This window comes from Chiloscyllium plagiosum, unplaced genomic scaffold (genome assembly GCF_037043375.1).
Source record: "Chiloscyllium plagiosum isolate Xiang-an unplaced genomic scaffold, Cpla_swu_hap1 HiC_scaffold_1, whole genome shotgun sequence".
Taxonomy (NCBI): domain Eukaryota; kingdom Metazoa; phylum Chordata; class Chondrichthyes; order Orectolobiformes; family Hemiscylliidae; genus Chiloscyllium; species Chiloscyllium plagiosum.
This window is the reverse complement of record NW_028270139.1, coordinates 155,721,304-155,743,331: the sequence shown is the minus strand read 5'-3', so window position 1 is coordinate 155,743,331 and position 22,028 is coordinate 155,721,304. Positions and strand designations below refer to the sequence as shown.

At 43.3% G+C, this 22,028-nt stretch overlaps 1 protein-coding gene across 2 annotated transcripts in view; it reads right to left on the bottom strand.

The window, feature by feature from the left end:
* Positions 1-22,028, bottom strand: part of LOC122553785 (dedicator of cytokinesis protein 2-like) — a 1,246,386-nt gene that overhangs the window by 190,488 nt on the left and 1,033,870 nt on the right. For both annotated transcript variants that reach the window (XM_087991733.1, XM_043698147.2), the window contains exon 36: positions 9,157-9,197. In XM_087991733.1, the coding sequence (XP_087847859.1) occupies positions 9,157-9,197 (41 nt within the window). The remainder of the gene's footprint in view (positions 1-9,156; positions 9,198-22,028) is intronic.

The following is a 22,028-nucleotide window of genomic DNA, read 5'->3' as shown; positions in this document are numbered from 1 at the left end:
TCCCCTATACCTTCCTCCAATCACCTTAAAATTATGACCCCTCGTGACAGCCATTTCTGCCCTGGGGAAAAGTCTCTGAATATCTACTCTATCTATGCCTCTGATTACCTTGTACACCTCTATCAAGTCACCTCTCTTCCTGCTCCTCACCAGTGTGAAACGTCCAAGCTCTCTTGACCTTTCTTCATAAGACAAGCCCTCCAATCTAGGCAGCATCCTAGAATCTCCTCTGCACTCTCTCTAAAGTGTCTACACCCTTTCTATAAAGAGGCGACCAGAAATGGACACAATATTTCAAAATTTTATAGAGCTATAGGAAAACCTCACGGCTCTTAAACTCAATCTCATTGTTAATGAAAGCCAAAACATCATATACCTTCTTAAAAACACTATCAACTTGGGTGACAACTTTGAGGAATCGATGTACATGGCCCCCAAGATCCCGCTGTTCCTCCACACTACCAAGAATCCTGTCTTTAACCCTGCATTCAGCATTCAAATTTGACCTTCCAAAATGAATCTCTTCACATTTATTCAGGTTGAACTCCATCTGTCACTTCTCAGCCCAGCTCTGCACCCTGTCAATATCTTGTTGTAGCCTGCAACAACCCTCGACGCTATCTACAGCACCATCGACCACTGTATCATTGGCAAACTGACTAGTGCACCCCTTCACTTCTTCATCTAAGTCATTTATAAAAACTACAAAGAGCAGAGGCTTAAGAACAGATGCCTGTGGGAGACCACTGGTCAACGTCCAACGTCCAGGCAGAATACATTCCACCTACTACCACTCATTGTCTTTTTTTGGCCAGCCAATTCTGTGTCCAGACAGCCAAATTTCCCTGTATCCCATACCTCCTAACTTTCTGAATGAGCCTACAGTAGGAAACCTTATCAAATGCCTTACTGAATTCCAATTGCATCACTTCCACTGTTTGACCTTCATTATCTTGTCTCGTCAGAGCCTCAAAGAACTCAAAGTTCTCAACTTTTGTTGGATAACACACTTGTAAAATATCTTTGCGACTTGACTGACTCGGCTTTAAGGTAGTTATACTAATTCATCATGACACGAACAGGAAAGGTTTGGAGGGATATGGGCCAGGAGCAGGCAGGTGGGACTAGTTTAGTTTGGGATAATGTTCAGAATGAACTGGTTGGATCAAAGGGTCTGTTTCTGTGCTGTATGACTCTATGACTCCATGTAAATCTATAAGCTGAAGCCATGTTTTGGGCTGGAATCACAAATTTGGTATGAAATTCAACTGCATTATGATCACTCTTTCCTCGAGAACAAGGAAATGTGCAAATAAATTTATAATGGGCACTAAGTAATCAAGAATCAGGAAAGGCTGAGAATAAATCTTCCAGAAACTAAACAAGTCAGGAGATATTTATAACTGGCAAGGAATTTGACAGGCTGGATCGAATGAAAACATTTCTAGCTGTGTTGGAATCTTCAATAGTCTTGAATAAAAGGAAACAGTCATGAGTAAATCGTCAGTTAATAAAACTGAAACTGATTGAATTGGATTGTCAGAGTAAGTTTGGATTAAAAATAGTTGTTTTCAGCACAGAAAACAGCGAATCATGGAGTCATGATTTTTTTTTCAGTTTCGCAGATTGCAGACAATGCTGTCCTCAAAGATTCATTGCCAGGGCCACAGTCTTTCTTCTGGTGCATGGAACATTGCATTACTGTCTGTGGGAGAGCTGCGCCCATTATATGTTAATCAGGCAGAACCAGGTCTTCTATCTGATTAAACCCTCATTAGGGAAACCTGTCCTTGGGAGATGTCAGCTAATCAGAGGCCAGCAATGCTCGAGGATCAGTAGAATCATAGAAACATAGAAGCCCAACAATGTGGAAAGAGGCCATTTGGCCCATAAAGTCAGCATCGAGACTCTGAAGAGCATCCCACCTAGGCCCATCCCCTACACTATCCCTGTAATCCTGTCTTTTTCATGGCTAAGCCACCCAGAGCCTGGGAGCTGCAGAGCTGGAGCTTGTTACCTTAGAGGATTGTGGAAATGGAGGCAATCAAAGACGATTTCAAAAAGGGATTAGGTGGGTACTACTGGGAAATATATGTGGAGAGCTATGGGAATAGAGAGGGGTTGACTGGATTACGTTACAGCGAGTGGGCATGGACCTGTTTGGTCTCTCCACTGTACTGTCATGCCTCACTGACAAATAAATCCAACTAGAAATCATGAGAAATTTTACTTGGAGAATAACGTCCAGAAACCACTACTGCATGGAGTACTTCAGAGGAAGCTAGATACGTACATGAAAGGGAAGGTAATAGAAAGATATCCTGATACGCCGAGTTGATGGAAAGGGCTCATGTGGAGCATAAACACCAGTTTCTGAGCTTTAAAATTCTATGCACAAGATTAAAAATGGGCCATTCAGTGAGCTGTCTGTGTACTTGCTGAAATAATCCGCAGATACATTACTCCATCATTCTTTCAGGATATCAAATTTGTTTCTTTTATGGTGAAAGTCCCGACCATCCTCGCAGGAGACTAATGAGAGTTGTGTTCTGATTTACAAATAGGTGCTTGATACCATTCAAGGAGGCTCTCTTATATGACCGATTGCTGGGACCTGGGCTACATTGCCTGTAGGGTGATTAAACATTTCCGAAGGAGAATTATATAAATACTTGCAAAGTGTACATTTGCAAGTTTTTCAGCAAAGACCAGGAAATTAGGACAACCTCCACAGTGAAACGAGCAAATTGGTTTGAAGTAGAGAAAATCAAACTTTTAAAGTTTATTAGTTTTTTTATTCATTCTTGGGGTGTGAGCATCGATGGCTGGACCCACTTTTTATTGCCTCTCACTAACTGAGCTAATGACTGAGGTTGAAACCTTCTCTGTCATAAAAAATTTAGGATTCTTTAAAATCCGACAGCATCTTTGCAGAACTTCACTTCCATTTCTTCATCCATGGCATTTGACCTTTTGTTTCCTTTATTCATTCACAGGATGAGAGCATTTCTGGCTAGGTCATCACTTATTGCCCAGAGGGCAGTTAAGCGTCAGCTACATTGCTGTGGGTCTGGAGTCACATGTAGGCCAGACCAGGTAAGGATGGCAGTTTCCTTCCCTCAAGGGCATTAGTGAACCTTATGTTTTTTTTTCCCCAATGATCAACAATGGATTCACGGTCATCATTAAATTCTTAACTCCGGATTTTGTTTGGTTGAATTCTATTTCCGCTATAGCGGGATTCAAACCCAGGTCCCTAGAACATTATCTGGGTCTCTGAATTTATAGCACAGTGGTAATACTACTAGGTCATCATCTCCCTCCAGATTTGAATGGCGCTCAACTCTTTATCAAGCTTAAGAACGATGAGACGTCCATTGATATAAACAGATTGTACCAAATGTGAATCAACTGGATCATCATTAGGAATGCATTGGGTACCTTTTCTAATTTTGCTTGTTCAACAGCATTAACATCTTTAATTAATAGGCATTTCATTCATTTGCTGCTCGAAAACTACACCCTACTTCAGCACATACCCTGGAAGTCAAATAATATTTTACAGATATTATATTCTTTTATCATAGCTGGGCACTGCTTGTGCTTATGATTTGGTATGATTTGTCGTTGTCACATGTACCTAGGTACAGTGAAAAGTTTTGTTTTACGTACAATGCAGGCAAATCATACCGTACAAAGTGCACAAGGATAAGAGAACAGAGCTGAGGACTAGAATGTTATGGCTGCAGAGAAGGCGCACAAAGACCAAAATCAACAAGAAATTTGATATTTGAGAGGCCCATTCAGAAGTCTAATCACAGCAGGGAAAACAAAGTTTTTGAATCTGTTTAAGTTGTTATATCTGCTGCCTGATGGAGGAGGCTTTTTTTAATTGGTACCTTCCATTTAGCCAACTTATTATCAGCTTACCACATGTCTCTATCGAGTGTTTATACTGTATAACATACTGTATAACAGATTCTGGAGTTATCAGGTGACAATACAATTTACTTCTTCCTAGGATTTCTCTATTGTTGTTTATGGTCTCTGTTTCCAGCCTGATACAAATACCTTTCCTGAAAGTCAAATCTTCTTTGGGCTTAGCAGATTTGAGAAAGACACATCCATAATTTCAACAACAATTCTGCATCTTATGAATTCTCTTGTTAACATTCCATAGTATACCTCTATCAAGTCACCTCTCATCCTCCTTCGCTCCAATGAGAAAAGCCCTAGCTTCCTCAACCTTTCCTCATAAGACATGCCCTCCAGCCCAGGCAGCATCCTGGGAAATCTCCTCTGCACCCTCTCTAAAGCTTCCACCTCCTTCCGATAATGAGGCGACCAGAACTGAACACAATATTCCAAGTGTGGTCTAACCAGGGCTTTACAGAGCTGCAGCACAACCTCGTGGCACTTAAACACAGATCCCTATTAAGGAAAGCCAACAAACCATATGCCTTCTCAATAACCCTATCAACTTGGGTGGCAACTTTGAGGGAATCCATGGACTTGGACCCCAAGATCCCTCTGTTCCTCCACACTGCCAAGAATCCTGCCTTTAACCCTGTGTTCTGCATTCAAATTCAAACTTCCAAAATGAATCACTTCAGACTTTTCCAGGTTGAACTCCTTCCGCCATTTCTCAGCCCAGCTCGGAATCCTATCACCATTTCCTGCCTGAAATGTCAATTCACCAGCTCCTCAGATGCTGCCTGACCTGCTGTGCACACACTCTCAACTCTGATCTCCAGCATCTGCAGTCCTCACTTTCTCCCACCTCTATATCCTGTCAATGTCTTGTTGCAACCTACAACAGCCCTCCGCACTATCCACAACTCCACCAACCTTTGTGTCATCAGCAAACCTACTAACCCAAACTTCCACTTCTTCATCCAAGTCATTTATAAAAATCACACAAAGAGCAGAGGACCCAGAACCGATCCCTGCAGAACACTACTGGTTCCTGGGTTCCAGGCTGAATACTTTCCATCTACTATCACCATCTGTTATCTACGGGCCAGCCAATTCTATATTCAGACAGACAGGTTTCCCTATATTCCATGTCTCCTTACTTTCTGAATGAGCCTAGCATGGCAAACCTTATTAAATGCCTTGCTAAAATCCATATTCACCACATCCAATGTGTTTTGTCACATTGTCAAAACATGAATTAGCTTTGTGAGGCATGACCTGCCCTTCACAAAGCCATGCTGACTATCCCTAATCGAGCTATTATTTTCCAAATAATCATAAATCCTGTTTGTCAGAATCCTCTCCAATAATTTGCCACCACCGACATAAGACTGACTGGTCTGTAAATCCCAGGGTTATCCCTATTCCCTTTTTTAAACAAAGGGAATAACATTTGCCACCCTCCAATCATCTGGCACTACTCCAGTGGACAATGAGGACACAAAGATCGTCGCCAAAGGTGTAGCAATCTCTTCCCTCACTTTGCGTAGTAACCTTGGTCTATCCCATCTCACCTCGGGGACTTATCGATCCAAATATTTTTCAAAATTTGCAACACATCTTCCTTCTTAATATAAACCTGTTCCAGTGTATCAGCCTGTACCTCGATGTCCTCACAAACAATAAGGCCCTTCTCACTAGTGAATGCTGAAGCAAAGCACTCATTTAGGACCTCCCTTACATCCTCCTACTCCAGGCACATTCCCTCCACTGTCCCTCATTGGCCGTGGAAGTTTATTTGTTCTTGGTTTAAAATCACTGTCAAAAAACTTGAACAATTTCTTCAAAGGTATCCTATAGAGTACAGTATTATTTGTTCAACTTGAGATTTAATATTTTATTTTGAAACAAATCTGTACTTCGAAGCTGTTTTTCCCAAGATATTCAATCTTATGTTCTATACTGAGTTCTGATATTAAATTCTTCTGTATATATTATTTGTTCTTTCGGATTTTCTTAACATTATCATGTAGTCCTCTTTAAATTCTGCAGTATTGGAATGTTGTTGTATGTCTGTCTTTAAAGTTTCTAATTCTGTAGAAAGGCAATGCTAAGTTAAGCTTTTTTATTTGGAAGAACTTGACATTATTAGTTTTATTTTCATTGTTTTATAAGATATTGAAGTGTTTGCTTGAGGAATGCTTGGTCCCTTTTTCTAATAAAGTTTCTAATTCTGCATTATGGCAATTTACAGGGGATCCCGATTATCCGAAGGAGACCTCGAGGTCCCAACAGAAACATTACATCAAAGACGTGTCCCACACTGATCACGTCTTCTGTTGGCAGTGATTAAGAGTGCTGCCGAGAACAGTCCTGGACTGATGGGAGCGCAGGCACCGTCTCAAAATGACTATCCTCCCACCCCCCCTCTCTCTCCCAACACTTTCCATGGAGGTCTACAGAGGCATGCACCACAAAATCCCCCCTTCACCAGATAATCTCTGTATAGGGCAAAGGTGGAACCTGTCAAGAAGTTGCAGTAAAAAGGTGTGTGTGTGTGTGTGTGTGTGTGTCTGTGTCTGTGTGTGTGTCTGTGTGTGTGTCTGTGTGTGTGTCTGTGTGTGTGTGTCTGTGTGTGTGCGTGTCTGTGTATGTGTGTGTGTGTGTGTGTGCGTGTGTGTGTGTATCTGTGTGACCAGTCCGGCTGCCCCGGAGAGGGAGCGGGGGTGGATTGGGGTGGGAGTGGATGGTAGTCGCGCGGGGAGGTGGGGGTGAGGCAGGAGGGGGTGCAGTGTTGGGCCCAGGTTGGGGGGGGGTTGCGGATGGAGGGGCGGTGTTGGGGACGGGTGGGGGGTGAATGGGGGTAGTGTTGGGGATGGGCAGTGGTGTTGGGGACGGGAGGGGAGCAGTTGGGGGGGCAGTGTTGGGGATGGGCGGGGGGTGGACGGGGGGAGGTGTTGGGGACAGGTGGGGGCAGATGGGACTGGTGTTGGGGATGGGCAGGGGGTACATGGGGTGGCAGTGTTGGGGACGGGTGGGGGGTTGGACAGAGGGGGAGGTGTTGGGGATGGCGGGGGGCGGATGGAGGGGGTGGTGTCGGGGACGGGCGGGGGTTTGGACGGAGGGGGAGGTGTTGGGGACAGGCGGGGGGTGGACAGAGGGGGCGGTGTTGGGGACGGGCGGGGGGGTGGACGCAGGGGCGGTGTTGGGGACGGGTGGGGGGGTGGACGCAGGGGGCGGTGTTGGGGATGGGCGGGGGGTTGAACGGAGGGGGAGGTGTTGGGGACAGGCGGGGGGGTTGGACGGAGGGGGCGGTGTTGGGAATGGGCATGGCGGGGGGTGCAGACAGGGGCCGTGTTGGGGGTGGGTAGGGGATGTGTGGGCGGGGCATGGGGCAGGCAGGGCCTCGCGGGTGCTGTGCTGCTACTACTCTCCTGAACAGGGAGCAGACTTAATGGAAAACTCTGAGCCCCAGAAGAAAGGCACTGAATCGATTCACTGAATAATCAATATCCGAACGAAATAGTGCCCGCCCATCTCGTTCAGATAATCGAGATTCCCCTGTAGTTGTATCTCTGTACTGCCTACTGGGATGTTTTCCCACTTTCTTGCAGTCAATATAGTGGTTTCCTGCCTTCTGCAGATAAAAGGGACAAATTTTCCTGCTTTCACACAAACAAAATGGTCACTGTCCTACTTTCTGTAGCCTCAAACATAATGCATGTGTGTTTCCGCGACTTTCCAAATTTGTTTTAATGGCTTAAGTCATGCTGCCAATATTGTGATTTTGATTAGTTATCTGCAATTCTTATTACATTCTTAAATATATTCTAACCATTTCTCCTGTTAGGCTCCATCTTTTTATATATTTTCCCTGCCCTGAGATTTTCCTACTGCTGTGCCTCAGTGTAAATAATATTTATGCCATTGATTTTGCTAATGCAGTTGTGCCTCAGGGCATACACTCCCCATGGTGCATTTCCCATTGTGAACAGTAAGTTACTCCCTCCTTAATTTCTATCTTTCACAGCCTGACCACTTTGTAGTGTTAAAGTTTATCCCCTTGTCTAACAGGGGACTTTAACTTTATTCACAGCCGAACCTCAAATCATGAGTATGGTTTAGATGTGACCTGACAGATTTTAAAATTGTGTAAATCTATATTTGTCCGCACATTATAGACACATGCGACTATTCCAAGGAGTAAATGGTGTAGTGGTAATATCACCGGACTATTAATTAAGAACCCCAAGCTAATGCTCTGGGGTAATCATTCAAATCCCACCATAGCAGCTGGTGCAATTAGAATTCAATAAAAACGCTGGAATTAAAAATTAGCTAGTCCATTTCAAAAAATTAGCTGGTGATCATGTCGCCATTGCCAACTATCACGAAAACACATCTGCTCAAGAATACCCTTTAGGGAAGTAAATCTGCCATCCTTACCCAGTCTGACCTACGTGTGACTCCAGACACACAACTATGTAGTTAACTCTTAAATGTCCTCTGGGCAATCAGGAATGGGCAATAATACAACCATCTTCTCAACAGCAATTAGAGACGGGCAATAAATGTTGGCCAGCCAGCGACGCCCAAGACCCATGAGCAAATTTTTAAAATTGCTGGCCAAGCCTGACATGCTCACACCTCATTAAAGAGAAAAACAATTCAATAGTTTATGTGCTCCTGCTTTTTGGAGAGGCCTGAAATAAAAGACATTCACCAATAAATTCAACAAGGATTGCAGGAGGTACATCTTTATGTCAAGGCTGGTAAGAATGTCTAACTCACTGCCCCCTGGAGTGGTTGAGGTGCATTAAAGGGGATTCAAGAAAAACACATGAGGGGCAGAGGGATGGAAGGATGTCAATGGAGTGAGGTGAAGTAAGTGAGAGCAGGCTTGACTAGAGCATAAATGTAGACAATACGGGCCAATTAACCAGTTGTTGCTCCACAAAACAATGGAATTGACTATAATATATTGTATCTCTATGCAAGTCTGTGCAATTACATGGGACACCTGTGGATGTGAGACGTGCTGAATCTCAATGTAACATCCAGCAGCTTTGAGGAGTTCTGTGCTTGGGAAAGGTGTGAGATGCATGCAATTAGTCTTTCTTGAATGGACAACAGCAGTGTCACTCAGAACACTCTCAAAGCAGCTTGTGATGTGCTCCAGTTGATGAGGGCTTGAAAGTGAAAGGTCTCGATTGATCGAGAATCAGTGGGTTTCTCACTCACCGTATATACATCTCCTCTCGGTCAATGTCCTTGTAGAAATTCTGTGGAAGGGAAAAGGGAATAAAGTGAGCATCTTAACAAGTAAAACATGTCAAGCAAGTCAGTCTTTTTCACAGTGGCCCAACTACATCTCTGGAGACAGTGAGGACTGAAGAGTAGATTAGATTCCCTACAGTATGGAAACAGGCCCTTCAGCCAACAAGTCCACACTGATAACCTCCGAAGAGCAATCCACCCAAACCCATCCCCCTACATTCACCCCTCACTAATGCACCTAACACTACAGGCAATTTAGCATGGTCAACTCACCTAACCCGCACATCTTTGGACTGTGGGAGGAAACCGGAGCACCCAGAGGAAACCCACGCAGACACGGGGAGAATGCGCAAACTCCACACAGACAGTTGCCTGAGACGGGAATTGAACCCAGGTCCCTGGTGCTGTGAGGCAGCAGTGCTAACCGCTGAGCCACCGTGCCACCAGATGCTGGAAGGAAAAGCAAGATTTGAAGCTGGAAAACCACATCTGGTCAGACAGCCTTCAGGACAAAGGATTTTGGCCCAAAACCCTTTCCTGCTCCTCAGATGCTGTCTGACTTGCTGTACTTTTCCAGCTTCACACGAACCAAACCTCTCTTTGATCACATGGGTCATTCACCCTGACATTGTGCCCATGAATATGTCCACTTCCCAGGAGGGAAATGAAAACAAAATTCTAGATGGGATCTGAGCACAAAATCCTGATTAAGATTTCAAACGAGTGTTGCTCTGTCTGAGTGCTGCTGCTCAGGTGAGATGTTAGACCAAGGGCTTATCTGTCCATTCAGGTAAATGGAAAGATGCCACGGTCACTGTTTCATAAGGGAACAGAAATTATTTCCCCAGCAAGAAAACTGAAAGAACATCGGATGCTGTAAATCAAAAACAAAAACAGAAGTTGCTGCAAAAGCTCAGCAGGTCTGGCAGCATCACTGGAGAGAAATCAGACTTAATGTTTCGGGTCAACTTCTGAGGAAAGGTCACTCAACCTGAAACATTAACACTGCTTTCTCCCCAGAGCTGCTGAGCTTTTCCAGCAAGTTCCGTTATTTCCCCAGTGCCTTGGACACTCTTTACTCTGCAAACCAAGGTCACTAAGACAGCTATCAGGGGATTTATCTGTTATGGACCAGGCGTTGAGTTTCAGATCAGGGTCAAAAAGTGAGGCGCTTGAAAAGCACAGCAGGTCAGGCAGCATCCGAGAAGCAGGAAAATCGACGTTTCGAGAATAAGTTCTTCATCAGGAATGAAGAGCTTATGCATGAAACAGCAACTCTCCTGCTCCTCGGATGCTGCCTGACCTGCTGTGCTTCTCCAGCACCACACTTTTTGACTCTGATCTCCAGCATCTACAGTCCTCACTTTCTCCTAGTTGTGTTCGGATGCAATGCGATTGATCAAACTATCAGTCTTGAAGCAAAAAGCACCTTATTCATACATCATAGTTAAAATACAACAAAATCTAACAGCATTGTGGAAGACCCCACACACCCCTCACTCAAACTCTTTCCCTCCTGCCATCTGGCAGACGATACCGGAGCATTCGGTCTCTCACGACCAGACTGTGCAACAGTTTCTTCCCCTAAGCCATCAGGCTCCTTAACACAGTATGTTTGGACTCTTTTCCATCTGAAATTCTTTGCATGACTTCAAATTGCTGCTAGAACAATGTCTATTAATTATCATTCTTTTATTACACTGTAATTTGCATGTTTTGCACTTCTAATGCACTTTAAGCCGCCCTGTATATGATCGTGTAGTTTGTGCTGGCCATATAGCACTTGGTCCTGGAGGAACGTTGTCTCGTTTTTTTACTGTATCAGTTGTACATGGTAGAAATGACAAATAAAAACTACTCTACATCTACTCGAAATGAAAGAGCCTAACTCTACTGGAAAATCTAATAGAATAATAGATGATTTAACTACTAAATAGTACTGTTCTAATATACCAACATCCCATCAACATACCCTTGGTAAAGGCAAATTCAGTAAAACAGATTGTCTCACATGCAATTCTAGCAGCAGGTAGAGAACCCCCAGCTTTTAGCTGTAACAGAGAGCAAAATGAGAGCTTTTACATTCAGCTTCAAGATCCCAGAAGCTGCTACTGAAAAACTGAAACCAAAGATCCTGGTTCTGTGGAAGCTTGACCCCACCCATTCTATTGTTCCAAACTTCAAAACGAAAAATCCAAGGCCTCACAAGCTAGTTACTTCATAGGCTTTGAACCAGACTGCTTGGCACCTCTGTCTCAAAACCTCTCTTCAAACAAAAAAAAAGGACAAAATATACCTCTTAAAGCCATCACATAGTGGGAGCTTGCTGTGTATAAATTGGCTGCTGCATTTCTTTTCGATGAGATTCCCTACAATGTGGAAATCGGCCCTTCAGCCCAACAAGTCTACTCTGACCGTCCAAAGAGTAACCCACCCAAACCCATTTCCCTCTGACTAATGCACTTAACACTATGGGAAATTCACCTAATCCGCACATCTTTGGATTGTGGGAGGAAACCAGAGCACCCAGAGGAAATCCACGTTGACACTGGGAGAACGTGCAAATCACTGAGCCATCATGCCACCCAAGGAACAATTACACTTCAAGAGTACTTATTTGGCTACAAAATGGCATGGAATATTCCAAGATCATGAAAAGCAATAAATAAATGCAAGTTACTTATTTATAAACTGTTCTGTGATCTTTGCAAGTGAAGGAGACAATACTTCAATTAAGCTGAGTACCAGAACCTTCAAATTCGGATGAGGGGGAGAAAAATCATGCAGGAGCACCTCCGCTAATTGCTATCGGCAAGGATTCAACCAAGTGCATGGGGCTGGACTATGAAACCTTCCACAGTCGAACTGCCTCACAGCCATGGGTCTCTCTCTCTCTCTCTCTCCAGAACAAATTTGGGCAAAGCACTGAGTGTCCCTTTAAGGAGCCAATTGTTTCGGGGCAGGAAATTGACAAGAAGTCTGAAGAAGAAGTATTACCAGGGCATTTTATCGAACTCTGTGTTCAAATGGCACTTGCTGTGACCTTAACCTGGGGCAACATTCTGGAACATTTCACCCATTGTTTCTTTATTTCAGTGTTGTTGCGCAGTTTCCCACCAATGATGATAGTTCCTCTGCTAAAGCTCTTCGTAAAAGCCACTGAAGAATTTTGTTGTTTTTCTTTCTCCCCTTCTGCCAACGATTGACCTGACAGAGATGTATAGGATTATGGGGGACATGGATAGGGCAGACAGAAAGTAGGTGTTCCTCTCAACTCAACAAGTGGACATAATTTTAAAGTGAAAGGCAGGAGCTTTTGAGGGGATTTGAGGAAACATTTTTTCACCCAGAGGGTGGTGAGGGTCTGGAATGCACTGCCTGGGACGGTAGTTGAGGTGGAAAACCTCACAACCTTTAAAAAGAAACTGGCTGAGCACTTGAAGAGTCATAAGAATTAGAACTCCTACAGTGGGGAAACAGGCCCTTTGGCCCAACAAGTCCACAGCGCCCCTCAAAAGAGTACCCCACCCAGACCAGACCTTATATTTACCCCTGACTAATGCACCTAACCTACTCATCCCTGAACACGATGGGCAATTTAGTATGGCCAATTCACCTAACCTGCACATCTTTGGACAGTGGGAGGAAACCAGAGCAAACCCATGCAGAATGCACAAAGTCCACACAGACAGTCAGCCAAGGCTTGAATTGAACCCATGTCCCTGGTGCTGTAAGACAGCAGTACTAACCACTGAGCAACTGTGCCACCCATAACATTTGGGGTAGTAGAAACATAGAAGACAGGAGCAGGAAGAGGCCATTCAGCCCTTCGAGCCTGCTCTGCCATTCATCAAGATCATGGCTGATTGTCCAACTCAATAGCCTAATCCTGCTTTCTCCCCATAATCTTTGATCCCATTCTCCCCAAGTGCTATATCTCAACGCCCTCTTGAATACACTCAATGTTTTGGCATCAATGACTTCCTGTGGTAATGAAGCCCACAGGCTTACCCACCCTTTGGGTGAAGAAATGTCTCCTCATCTTCATCTTAAATGGTCCATCCGGAATCCCCAGACCATGATCCATGGTTCTGGTCACACCCACTATCAGGAACATCTTCCTTGCATCTACCCTGTATAGTCCTGTTAGAATTTTATAAATCTGTATGAGATCCCCCCCTCATTCATCTGAACTCCAGTGAAAACAATCCTAACCTCATCAATATCTCCTCAAAAATCATTCAAAGCTTGCTACAGCAAAGCAGGATTAATATAGGCATTTTGGGCAGCACAGATTCGATGGACCAAATGGCCTCTTTTGTACTGTACGATTCTATGCTCCTGTGAATGTGATAACTTCTGGAATAGTACGATTATGGAAAAATACAGCTATAAGATTCTGAACCAAAGTTACCCATCGGATTGTTGATCTCCCTCGACTCATCCATTTGTTTTGGATGGAAGCTGCAGTTTATTGAAAATTGTGTTGTGTCTCCTGTACATATAAGGGCCCAGGAATTCTGATCAGTCCTGGCCCTGATTGGATGAAAAATACTCACTGATTTTCAGATGATTTCTACGTTGCAGATTTCTGGTCATGGGCCTTCTCTTATGGACCCTGTCCAGAATCCTTGAAACCAGCCCAATTGAAAACTACTGTCAAAGGACAGGTGTATTAGGTAAATGATTAAGCACCAAGTGGATAAAGGGAATAGGGTGTAAGGAGGCTAAGATGAGTAGATTCCAGGTAGGTGAATGAGGTCAGGTGGGACTAGGGATGTTTGAATTGGAAATGGGAGAAAGTGAGGACCACAGATACTGGAGATCAGAGTTGACAGCATGCTGCTGGAAAAACACAGCGAATCAGGCAGCATCCGAGGAGCAGGAGAATCGACATATTGGGCATAAGCCCTTCAGCAGGAATGAGGCTTGTGGGTCAGGGTTGAGAGATAAATAGGAGGGGGGTGGGGGTGGGGATGGGGGGAGGTAGCTCAGAAACCGATAGGTGGATGGAGGTGAGGGAGGAGGTGATAGGTCGAGGGGAGTGATGGACAGGTACACAGGGTGGTGCCGAGGTGGAGGCTTGGGACTGGGATAATATCTGCCTCTAGCCCCATTAACTTGCCTGATACTAAATCCTTAATGAATGTGATGGTGATGGTATTTAGTTCCGCACTCATGTCCTTCACTATTAATGGAATGTTTGAAGTACCTTCCACCAGAAAGATTGATGCAGAATTTCTGTTTAATTCCTGTTTCCTGATGAAGGGCTTTTGCCCGAAATGTTGATTCTCCTGCTCCTCAGATGCTGCCTGACCTGCTGTGCTTTTCCAACACCATACTCTCCACACTAATCTCCGGCATCTGCAGTCCTCACTTTTGCCCTGTTTAACTCCTCTGCCATTTGCTTGTTCCTCAAAACATTCTACTCAGATTTATTTTCTAAGGGGACTATGTTCACTTTGACCTCTCTCTTCCTTTCTATATATTTAAAGACGCTCCCATCGTCAGTTGTTATCTTCCTCATTAGTTTACCATCATAGTTTATTTACTCTGTTTTTATCATTTTTTAAATCTCCTGCTTTGCTAGACTGTAAATGTTTCCCAGTCTTTGGGGCTGCCACTGACTTTGGCCTCCTTTTAAGCTGTTTCTTTCAACCACTCCCCTTAACTTCCTTGGATAACCTTAATTGGGTTCCTCTGTACTGGAATGTCTTTTTGCCTCTTTAAATGTCTGCTGCTGCTTCCTTACTTTCGCAAGTCAGTGAGAGCAGGCAGCCCAGGCTGGGACTGGGGGTGGTGAAGTCAAGCCTGGAGCAGTGTGAGGTCCAGCCCTTGTGAGGATTGTGAGCCCAGCATGACCAGGCACTTACAGACTGTGATATTGAGCTGTTTACTGTGTTTTTTTTACTTTTTAGTAAGAAGGACTGCAGTGTTTAACTTTTTCACTTTGTTTTCTTCAGTTTTCTACTTTGTACCAAGTGGGTACTTTTGTATCTAAGATGGCACTGTAAGTAGTGGTTTCTAAACTTTTCATTGTACTCATGTGACAATAAACCTAATTCAAAGCCACCCCTACCAATCACGGTTTGTCAGTGGTTAGCACTGCTGCCTCACAGCGCCAGAGACCTGGGTTCAATTCCAGCCTTGGGCGACTGTCTGTGTGGAATTTGTACACTCTCCCTGTGTCTGTGTGGTTTCCTCTGGTTTCCTCCTACAGTCCAAAGATTTGCAGGTTAGGTGGATTGACCATGCCAATTTTCCTGTGGTGTCCAGGGATATGTGGGTTAGCCATGGGAAACGCAGAGTTACAGGGATAAGGTAGGGAGGTAAGTCTGGGTGACATACTCTGTGGAGAGTCAGTGTGTGGACTTGTTGGGCTGAATAATCTGTTTCCACACTGTGGGGATTCAATGACCATATCCACTCAGGTTACTTTAGCCAATTATATCCTCATTTCATTGTGACTCCCTTTAAGTGAAACACGGTTGTTTCTCACCTAAATTTCTCACTCTCAAACAGAGTAATAAATTCCATCATGTTATGATTACTGCTTCTGAGGGCATATTTTGCTCAGAGGTCATTTATTAAATCTGCCTCATTATTGCATATCAGATCCAAGATAGCCTACTCCCATGATGTAATGCTCGGGGATACTATCCCTCACGCAGTCTATGAATTTGTTGCTGCAGCCATTCTTTCAACTTTGATTGACCCAATCAACATGAATATTAAAGTCAGGCCATAATTGTTGCTCTATTATTTGTATATGCTTCCATTATTTGCTGTTTTATAGCCTTTTCTACTGAGTGGCTACTGTTTCAGGGTCTGTACACTTTTCTGACTAATGTCTTCCTTTCCTTTTTTTTACATCTGCTCAACTAGACTTTACATTATCTGACCCAAGATCATTACTTACAACACTCCTCCTCTCATTTATTATTAAGAATACAAACCCACCGCCTTTACCATCCCTCCTGTCTCTCCAAAAGCTCAAAAATCCAGAAACATTAAGTCTCAGTTTTGATCTTGCAACCATGTTTTTGTAAGGCTATGAGATCAGATTAATTTATTTCAATTTGCATCATCAGTTCGTCTGCCTTATCCCAAATACTGCCTTCATGATGCACGGTGGCTCAGTGGTTGGCACTGCTTCCTCACAGCACCAGGGTCCCAGGTTCAACCTCAGTCTTGGGTGACTGTCGGTGTGGAGTTTGCACATTCTCCCTGTGTCTGAGTTTCCTCCCACAATCCAAAGATGTGCAGGTTAGGTGAATTGGCCATGCAAAGTTGCCCCATAGCATTAGGTCAATTAGTCAGAGAGAAATGGGTCTGGGTGGGTTACGCTTTGGAGGGTCGGTGTGGACTGGTTGGGCCAAAGGGCCTGTCTCCACACTGTAGGGAATCTTATATATAAAAAATAAAATCTTTAAGCTTGTTTTATCATTGAATTTCCCTACTTTCCTATGGCTTCTTGGTATAATATGACATTCTCACATCCTGTGCCTTCCTTTAATTTTCTGGGAACAAACCACACAATCACTAACCGGTAATCCTACCTTCTCCTTTACCTTTGATACTGCCCCAGTTATGCAATTTGGCAGGACTCTGGACCCACCATGATCTATGTCACATGGTTCATGCTGCAGTTGGCACACTCAAATGGTCAGTCTGTAAATGGTGGCAAATTGACAGGCATGATCTCTTCAGGTGGACTGAACATGCTGAATATTGCGTTCATTGTCAGTTTACCACTGACAAACTTTAACTGTCCTTTAGCTGACAATTGGAAATTTAGAAAAGTAGTCAGTGACTAGGAGCAAATAGTATTGTGAAAGAAAAATCTCATGCTTTTGAATGAAAGGTCTGATGGAATGTTATGAGATTGTCGAGATTCTCTGCCTTACTGTGATCCTGGCATGATGCACACATTCCCACTGTCGTCTTGATGCCATTGTTGATCCCTGACGAATACACAGTATCCAATAGAAAGTTCTTGTTCACTCTAAGTATTATTATATCATTGGTATAGCTGGCCTGGCAAAGGACTTGACTTTAAAGCACTTGTCTCCCTTTAAATATTACAGCACCTAAGATGTCTAGGTCACCTCCATCTTCCTAAAGGCAATTGAGAATGTTTGACACCTCTTGTAACCTTTTATGAGAACTGTCCATCATGACTTCAGTCATGAATCATTAGCTGGAGACTCCTGACTCTTGATTTCACTTGGCTGAAATAAAATGCATCTTTCAATCTTAAGCATATCTTCTACCTTGATTTTCATACCATCTAATTTTAAATCCAAAGAAAATTCTACCTTGTTACTCAGATTCTATCATCTGTAGAGTGCACCCAAGATAATTATTTTGATACCAGGTTCATGAATAAATAATCTCCATGATAAACTACACTAAAAGCATTCCAAAATCACCGAATAAACAAGTGTCAATAAGAGGAGAGGAAATTGAAATAATAACTTATCATCAGAGAAAATATACTGAGGAAACTAATGGGACTAAAAGGCAAAAGTGCCTTAGATTTGATGGGATACATCCTCGGATATTAAATGAAGTAACAACAATGGCATCAAGAAGACAGTGGGAACGTGTGCATCATGCTAGAATCACAGAAAGGCAGAGAATCTCGACAATCTCATAGAGTATTGTGTACTGTTCTGGTCACCCCATTATAAGAAGGATGTGGAATCTTTGGAAAGGGTGCAGAGGAGATTTACTAGGATGTTGCCTGGTATGGAGGGAAGGTCTCACGAGGAAAGACTGAGGGACTTAAGGCTGTTTTCATTGGAGAGAAGAAGATTGAGAGGTGACTTAATAAAGACATATAAGATAATCAGAGGGTTAGATAGGCCTTTTCCAAGTATGGTGACGGCAAGCACGAGGGGACATAGCTTTAAATTGAGGGATGATAGATATAGGACATATGTCAGAGGTAGATTAGATTAGATTAGATTAGATTACTTACAGTGTGAAAACAGGCCCTTCGGCCCAACAAGTCCACACCGCCCCGCCGAAGCGCAACCCACCCATACCCCTACATTTATCCCTTACCTAACACTACGGATAATTTAGCATGGCCAATTCACCTGACCTGCACATCTTTTGGACTGTGGGAGGAAACCGGAGCACCCGGAGGAAACCCACGCAGACACGGGGAGAACGTGCAAACTCCACACAGTCAGTCGCCTGAGGCGGGAATTGAACCCGGGTCTCTGGCGCTGTGAGGCAGCAGTGCTGACCACTGTGCCACCGTGCCGCCCACCTAAAGAAAGGTAGTTCCTTTACTCAGAGAGTAGTAAGGGTATGGAATGCTTTGCCTGCAACGGTAGTAGATACGCCAAGTTTAAGTACATTTAAGTTGTCATTGGACAAGCATATGGACGTACATGGAATAGTGTAGGTTAGATGGGCTTCAAATTGGTATGACAGGTCGGTGCAACATCGAAGGCCGAAGGGCCTGTATTGCACTGTAATTTAATGTTGTAATGTTCGAATGTTCTAATGTTCTATGTTCTAAAATAATGGATGTACTGATACGTTAATCTTTGAACAATCTTCATAGTGTGGAATAGTCCCAGTGGAAACTTCAGTGTAACACCCTTATTCAAAAAGTGAAGGAGACAAAAATACAGGTACCTATAGGCCAGTTAGCTTTACTTCTATTCCTGGGAAAATGCTAGAATCTATTATAAAGGATGTTATAGCAGAACATTTACAAACGCATAACATATCAAGCAGAGTCAGCATGGCTTCATGAAGGAGGGATCATGTCCAGCAAATGTATTGGAATATTTTGAGGAGGTAACAAGCAGGGTATAAAGAACAAAGAACAATACAGCACAGGAACAGGCCCTTCAATCCTCAAAGCCTGCGCCGACACTTTTTGCCCTTGCATACTAAAACTATCTTCACTTACAGGATCTGTATTCCTCTATTCCCTCCCTATTCAGGTATTCATCCAGGTGCTTCTTGAACACTGTTATTGTGTCTCCTTCCACCACCTCCTCCAGCAGCACATTCCAGGCACTCATCATCACTTGTGTGAAAATCGTGCCTCACACATCTCTTTTAAACTCTATCCCCCCCACCCTACCTCCTGTGTCCCCACAGTAATTGGATCCTGAGAAAAAGACTCATACTTTCCACTCTATCCATGCCGTTCCCAATCTTACAAATTTCTATCAGGTCAACTCTCAACTTCCTGTGTTCCAGTGAAAACAAACCCAGACTAACCAGAAATCAATGCAATATTCCAAGTGTTGCCAAACTAAAGTTCTATAAAGCTGCAGCATAATTTTTCTACCCTTATACGCAATGCCCCTTCCAATGAAGGCAAGCATGTCATAGGCCTTTTTTACTACCTTATCTAACTGCACTGCCACCTTCAGTGATCTGTGTACCTGCACGCCCAGATCTCTCTACATATCAATACTCCTAAGGGTTCTGCCATTCATTGTATGATTTCCACCTGTACTTGACCTTCCAAAACACATCACCTCACATTTGTCTGGATTGAACTCCATCTGCCATTTTTCTGCCCATGCCTCCAACTGATCTATTTCCTGCTGTATCCTCTGACAATGATAAAGGGGACCCAGTAGATGTAATACATTTGGATTTCAATAAGACTTTCAATTAGACATGTGTTGCACAAGGTTAGTTAATAAGATAAGACACCATGATGTTGGGGGTTTATTCGCATGGAGGGAAGATTGGTTCACAAATGGAAGTGAGAGACCTGGCATAAAGGGGGCATTTTCAGGATGGTAACCTGTAACTGAAATATGCCAAAGGATCACTAATGGGGGCACAATTAACACCAGTAAATATTAATGATTTCAATGCTGCTATAGGAAGGGTGTTATTAAACTGAAAAAGTTGCAAAAAGAATGTACAAGGATGTTACCGGTAGTAGAGGGTTTGAGTTAGAAGGAGAGGCTGAATAGGCTGGGAGTTTTTACCTTGGAGGGTAGGAGGCTGAGGCTGACCTTATGAAGGTATATAAAATCATTAGGGACACAGATAAGGTGAACAACCTTGGTATTTTCGCCCCAGGGTAGAGGAGTCTGAAACTAAAGGGCATAGATTTAAGGTGAGAGGGGAGAAGTTTAAAAGAGACAACTTTGTCACACAGAGGGTGATGTGTAAATGAACTGAGCTGCCAGAGGAAGTGGTAGAGGAAGTTACAATTACACCATTAAACAAGCACTTGGACAGGTACAGGGACAGGGAAGGCTTAGAGGGATATGGGCCAAACACAGGCAAATAGGACGAGTTCAGTTTCAAAAACTTGGTCAGTCTGGACAAGTTGGGCTGAAGGATAGTATGACTCTATGACTGAAGTGAATGTACAATTGGCAAGTTTGTAAGTGACATAAAAAATAGCTGGTAAGATAACTCGTGAGGATGACCAAAGCAGAAAGTGCAAGGAAAACTCAGACATCTGAGAAATCTCTGTAGAGGGAAACAGATCTAATACTTTGAGAACAGTGTGATACTTCTTTGGAAGTTACTCAAGCACTTTGTTTATATTCCAGATTACAGCATCGGTAGTATTTTACTTTGAAGTAAGGATGACACCCAGACTTTACAGCACGATACACATCCATTAAGTGAATGGGCAAATGCTTGGCAAATGGAATATAATGTGGGAAGAAGTGGGGTTATGCACTATGGCAGGAAGATAAGCTGAACGTTATTTAAATGGAGAAAGGCAAAGCTTGACAGCACAGAAGAATTTGGGAATTCTCGTGCACAAATCACAAAGTGCAAACATAAAGTTCAGCAGGTAAATGGCAAGGCAATTGGAGCATAGGCCTTTACTTCCAATGGAATGGAGTTTTAAAACTGAAAAGTTTTGCCAGAACAATGTATGTCAGATCACATGAAGAATAGTGTGAACGGCATGGCTCCCCTTATCTAAGGAAAGATATAATGGTGTTGGGAGCAGTCATGGACTCGTACAGCATGGAAGCAGGCCCTCGGTCCAACCAGTGCATGCTGACCAAGTTTCCCAAATTACACTAATCCCACTTGTCTGTGTTGGGCCCATATTTAGGTTGATTTCCAGGTATGGATGGATTTTCTTGTGAAGTGAGCATTGAGTAGGTAAGGTTTGGTTTGGAAAAATGAGAGAAGACATTATTGATGCAAATAAGATTCTTAAGGAACTTGGCAAGGTAGATGTGGAGAGGTTTTTTTCCCCTTTGTGGAAGAATCTAGGACCAGAGGGCATATTCTCTGAATAAAGGGCCGTCCATTTGAAGTCAGAGGAAAGAAGGAATTTCTTCTCTCAGAGGGTAGTGTGTCTGTGGAATTCTTTACCAGAGGCTGTGTCAAGAAGCAAATTCAAGACTGAGATTGACAGATGTTTATACAGCGAGGGAGTCTTAGCTTACGAGAAATAAAATTGGAAATTGAGAATTATCAGATCAGCCATAATCTCTCTTGATGGCGAAGGAGACTTGATAGGCCACACAGTCCATTTCTGCTCCAATGTGTTATAGTCTTGATCACCTGATTTTCAAAAACTCACTTCTGCTTCTCCATCAAAATATAAAATACTTTCACAAGCCAAGGTTCACTGCCTGTCTTCTGGCTATGAGTCGTAGCAAAATTATCAAAAATTCAATGCATTGCTGAGCATGGTGGACTCTGAAGAACTCTCTGAGAAGCCAGTAAAATCACACTTAATAAATAAAGAGGGCCATTTTCTACAAACATACTTCCTATATAAAAGAAAAAATATCTTTAATTCTTTGAAGGGGGTTGTTTTAGATGTCAGCCATAACTTCATGGGTACCACTTTTGCTTCTGAC